This window comes from Brassica oleracea, chromosome C1 (assembly GCF_000695525.1).
Source record: "Brassica oleracea var. oleracea cultivar TO1000 chromosome C1, BOL, whole genome shotgun sequence".
NCBI classification, from domain to species: Eukaryota; Viridiplantae; Streptophyta; class Magnoliopsida; order Brassicales; family Brassicaceae; genus Brassica; species Brassica oleracea.
Window position 1 is genome coordinate 37,597,439 of NC_027748.1, and position 5,737 is coordinate 37,603,175.

The 5,737-nt window shown below is 44.8% G+C and overlaps 1 protein-coding gene across 1 annotated transcript; it reads right to left on the minus strand.

Annotated features, from left to right (window-relative positions):
• Positions 1 to 285: 285 nt before the first annotated feature.
• LOC106339173 lies at positions 286 to 1,908 on the minus strand. The gene is made up of 4 exons (XM_013777974.1): positions 1,185 to 1,908; positions 986 to 1,114; positions 737 to 865; positions 286 to 659 (listed from the first exon to the last, which is right to left on the minus strand). The coding sequence occupies exons 1-4, from the start codon at positions 1,906 to 1,908 to the stop codon at positions 286 to 288; spliced, it is 1,356 nt and encodes a 451-aa protein (XP_013633428.1).
• Between the last annotated feature and the right edge of the window lie 3,829 nt (positions 1,909 to 5,737).

Genomic DNA, 5,737 nt, shown 5'->3' on the forward strand with positions numbered 1-5,737 from the left:
ACGGCCAGTCCCGATAAACATTACAAACGAAATCGTTTTACAACGACATCATTCATAAAAATTATAAAACCCAGACGCCGAGCTTTGACCAGCGTTAGGATCAACCCACGGCTGATCAACCTCGCCGCTAGTATCTGGGATCTCACTCCCAACCTCGACCGTATCCGGCGACACCACGATAGGGTTCCACTGATCCCACATTCGCGCCTCAAGGTCGAGAAGCTCAGCTTCCTTCTTCTCTCATATAGCCAAGCACGCTTTCTGCTTGGCAAACTCCACCTCGTACTAATAGTTCACGTCCTGAGTAAAATGTAAACCGCCAACTACACCACGGCATTCGCGGTAATCGCCATTGGCCCTTTGCGCATCCTTGACCTCTATGTTTTGAGGCGCAAACTGTTCACGACGAACCATCATCTCTGCGGCAACTTCTCTCTTTCCTGCTCTACGGGAGCGACGAACTCTCGTGTCGGAAAGCTCGATGACGCGACGAGAATCGGCCTCGTATTCCTCCCTCACACGGGCAATTTCGCTTTCAGCCCATTCCTGGGCACGAGAAAAGTTAGCATCGATCTCTTCTTTGAGACGAGCAGCTTCCGTCTCCGCCACCTTAGCCCTAGATTCGGCCTTACGAATCTCCGCATCACTTGCGCTAACCGCTTCGCTCAGAATAAGAAAAGTTTTTTATCAAAAATCCGGTCACACGCAAAACGAATGCAAAAAATCGGTAAAAAACAACGGACCTTGTTGAGAAGCCTCGACGCCTTCGCAAACGGCGTCTCGGCCGGCATCTCGGTCGGCGTCTCTTCCGGATCAACCTCAGACGAGGGAACCGAGAAATTGATATAATCCTCAACATTGATATCTGCGTCAAACCAATGGTCTGGATATATCGGAACATCTCTATCCTACTAGGATCTAGACCTCTCCCTCGCTTCCGCATCATCATCCGCCTCGACCTCGACGCGATCGTTCTGAGAAAAACCAGAAGAGTAATAGGCAACAGCGCGATGAACCCTCTTCGGAGAAAAGTGTTCCCAATAAAGCGGACTGCCGCGACGAAGACTCCTAACCAACGTAAGATCTCCGAGTAACGGCACAGGGGGGTTAGACGCTGCAAAGCACAAATCGGACACAATGATTAGAACGCGGAAACAAAAAAAGATAATGCGCAATCTAAGTACCTTTTGTCGCCCGTTCGGTCCTGAACAAAGGGATGCAACTTTCCTCCACCGATGCACCATCGATCCGAACGTAAAAGAACCAACCCTTCCACTCGTGCCCGTTCGAGGCGAGCCCGTCGTTAACCGACATATTCAACCGCGGAGACAGGTAGAAACAACCCCCGCGCGCACGCTTTGGCAGCAGCATAGCCTCGAGGTAGTCTGTGCTGAGAGACATGCCACGTTCATAACCCAGCACCAAAAGCCCGACAAGGTGCTGCAACGAGGAGGGACAAAGCTGGCTGATCGGTAGTTTGAACAAATCCAAGAGCTCAACAATGACTCTCGGAATCGGGAACCACAGTTGACAGTTGAGTAGGAAAGCCTCGTAACACGTAAAGTAACCCGAGGTCGGAGTCTCGGCGTCTTGACCCCATTCGGGAAGGCAAAACTGCACCGAATCAGGAATCAGGCGAGAATTCTGAAATTTCCTGAGGGAACGAGCATTACTCGCGCTCGGACATTCATTGCTCCTCGGAAGTGTACCCCTCCTTGGAACCCAGAAATCAGGTGGGGGAATATCGGCAACACTCAAAGCTGCCCGGTACTCCCTAGTTTCTTCTTTACTCGCGGTAAATCGTAGAAAGACCGGCTCGGGTAGTGCGCAACCATCGGAAGAATCGAGATCGCTCAGTTCGAAGATTGACGCATGATCGCACCCCGAAGCTCTCCATTCGGTAGACATGTTGAGCAATCAAAAGAAAGAGAGATTCAAAGAGAAAGGAGAAGAGAAAACTTCTTGAACCTTAGAAGAGTTATGTGGAAAGAAGTGAGTAAAGAATTTGAAAACTTACTCCACATACTTATAAGAAAAGTTTTACTATTCACCTTTGGACTTTTGGCCATTAAAGTTCCGCCTAATTCTACCAACTTCCCGAACAAGTTCGAACCGCTCGCAAGAACTCTACGATTCTTACGAACTGGGGGGCTAACTGTTGGGGTCAAAATCGGTACGACGGAATCAATGACCAAAACTTTCCGCAAAAATAAAGATACGTTTTATAAAATGCTAGAAGTTGTTTTATAAAATGCTAAGGACTTTCCGAACAAAGGAAATCTGCGCGAAACTTGGAAATTGTCATCTCGGAAAAATGAACGAAACAATCTCCGATTACACGATTGCCTAAGTTAAGCGAAAAACCGCAAAAACCGGATCCGCCACACTACGAGCAGGTTCGACCCAACCAGTTTGACATGCGACGAGCCGAACCAGCCGGTTGAGCTCGCCGAACGAAGAACTGGCTCGTCCCGGACCAGCTCGCCGTACGGCGAGCTGATCACCTCAAATCAGTTCGCCGTACGGCGAGCTGAATCAACCCGGTTCGGCTCGCCGTACGTCGAGCTGTCCGTCCCGAGCCTTGCTCCCCCGCATTTTCAACACGAGGTATACGTCCTTCGATTCGATCACGCTCTAAACCATGGTCGAAACGTCTCTTGTTTCATCTCGATCTGTCTTACCATTCAAGTTTTACGATAAAAATCGTAAAAGTCTTATTTTCTCGTAAAATTCGGGAAGATCGTATAAAACGGAAACGATTAGACAAAACATCGTACATTGTCAAAATATACGGTTAACTCAAGACATTTTATGAAAACAGAATCGTATCATGAAACGATCTCGTCTAAAATCGTAAAACGGTTTTATCGCAAAACGGCTCGGAAAGTCCTAAAACGCGATAAAAGCCTATTCACGATTTAGACGAAGTCCAGCCCAAAGATACAATGACGGTTTGACTATTTACTCGCAAAAAGAAGATAAATATCAAGTTTGAGGTTTCTAAACACAAAGAAGGAGGTCCGGGACGTCCATCACCAGAGCTCATCTACTCCACAGCCGCCAAGGAAATATTCCATACCTAGAAGGCCTTCTTCTTCGACACTCCTATGATAGGATGATTCCAGCGATTACTGTTGGAGAAAAATACTCAGGTATTGAATTCCTCCAGATCCCAGGCAGGACACCGGCCTCTGGATCCCCGCTTGAAGGAACCCCGGTTCTCAGGATCCCCGCTGGAAGGAACTCCAGTTCCCAGGATCCCTACTGGAAGGAACCCCGGTTCCCCATTATGGAGTTTTTCGGGTTCGGTCTCAGGATCGCTCCCCTTCCTCCGGGAAATGGAAAACTTCCGATAAGGAGAACCTTCCATATTTCGGAATATGGAAGAGTTTAACCTACTCCAACCGACTAAGGCCCGCCTTAGGAAGACTATATAAAAGGAAATCTAAACCCTAAAGCAAGAGATCGACACTTCGAGACTTATAGATTAGAGCTATGCGGCTAGAACTAGGGTGCTTACTGAAAACTGTTGCATTTCCGGCTCTTTGATCTAATAAAACGTCTTCTTCTACTTTCTTACTTGCAAATCAATACAAATACTAGCCTTGTCCATCGTTCCGTAGTACTCACAAAGATCCTACACAAAAATTCCCTAACAGTTTGGTGCTAGAAGGAGGGGAGTAATCTAAACTACGTGATAAGGGCGGTGGATGAGCATGACGAACTACCCGAAGCTACTCAGAGAGAGGCTGAACTCCAAAGACAAATCAGTGACCTACAAGGTCAAGTAACCGGGTTACATAAAGCTCGAGAAGATACCAATCCCGAGCTGCTGATAGACTATGGATTTGACCCATTTTTATCCATAGTTTATAAGTGTTTTTACTAATATTTATATTATTATAGAGCCTATTTATTATATTTATAATATCAGAAAGGTGTTGGAGATAAGTGATGATTTTGGAGCATTTTCGAGATATTTGGAGCAAGCACCCGAGATGACCATCGAGATCGACAATCGAGATCGACAATCGGTCGATATTGGAGAGATAGAATTAATCGATACACAAGTTATGGTGTCGATAGATAGCGAAGAGCGCTGAAGCCCATTTGGTCACAGCCGACTTGAAGCCCAAAATTTCACTATTTTACAAGATTGCCCCTGACAAGTTTTACCCTAATTATATAAGCTTTGCCGCCATGTTAGAGGCAAAAGTGTGCTTTTGTTTTGTGTTCTTCTTTGTGTTTTATTGTTTACTGATAGATAGGAGAGAAAATCCAAAATTATAATTTGTGATTCGAACTCCATTGATATTTATCTTATCTATTCTATGCAGGTTTTTTATATCTAACCATTGTTATGAATTGCTTAGCCATGTCTGAGTAGTTCTCTTGTTAGATTTTAGAGTTTAAATAGGTTAGGAGGGATTAGCACCAACTATGGATTGCTGAGTTGTCATAATCATCGTTAGAATTGTTCATTAAAGTCTGTCTCTAGATTAGCTACCTAGAACTTTTCCTAGGGTTGATTGATAAAGTCCATAGCTAATTCTCATCCTGAAATAATTATAATTCAACTTCGTTTCTTACTATGAGCAAGGCGAGAACTGATCTAGTAAGCTTAGTAAATATTTATTCAACCTGCGCATAATGCTTGACTAGAGCGCGTGGATCAATACCATACTTGAATAATCAATCGACGGTGCAAAAGGTGTATCGATCGATACGCCCATTGGAACATCGAGCGACATTTTCTATTGATCAATATTACGAGAGTTGAGATCATAGATCTAGTTAATAGTCAATAAGTCAATGCTCGCAAAGGCCAAAAAACTTGTTGATCAAATAGTTGAGCTTTACATTATCATGCATGCAACTCATTAGACATCTATACGATTATAATTCCAACTTTCCTGAATAAAAACCCTAAGTCTAGCTATTTCCTTTTTAAAGCATCAAAACCCCAAACTTGCTATTGAATAATTATTTGTTGAATATATAATCTGCAATTTACTTTTAAAAACTCTTAAAACATCCTGCTTAACAAATCATATTAGAAACTCTAGGTTCCCTAGCTCCCTGTTAATTCGATCCCTAAGTACTACAACTCGGCCTCTTATTTGAGAGAGTATAAATCACTCCTTAGGGTAATTTGATTGGTATCAAATTGGGCGCCGTTGCCGAAGAGCTTTGACTGCCTACTTTCTAATTTTTTTGAGTATTCTGACAGAAAATGTTTTCTTGGATTTTCAGGTACATTCCCAGCAGTACCAGAAGCAACAAGGAATCCCAACTAATATTCTCACCAGATCCTGCAAGTCTGGAACGCACAATCCGTAAGGAAGCGCCCTCCCTATCGACCGACAACAACAACTCTGTGTCGCTCGATTCTGCTCAACCACCATCGACCCAGACACCAGTTCTGTCTACCTATTCTCGCTCACCCATGTCGACCAACAACACAAACCTTCCATCGACCGATACCCTTCACCCGACGTTGATCGACATTCCGTCTCGGACATTGATCAACAGTGAACCGCGAGAAATGGTTTCGCTTTTGATACTTGTTCGGGACAACAATGGAGACCTGCATGACCAGGAGGGTCATCTGCGTAATGCAGCAGGTCAGAGAATAGATGCTCAGGGGGCTGCAATCCCTGAGACTGATGCTACTACAAGTACTACCTTACCCGTTGATGATGATGCGCAACCCATGACGTTGGCTGACTACAACCGT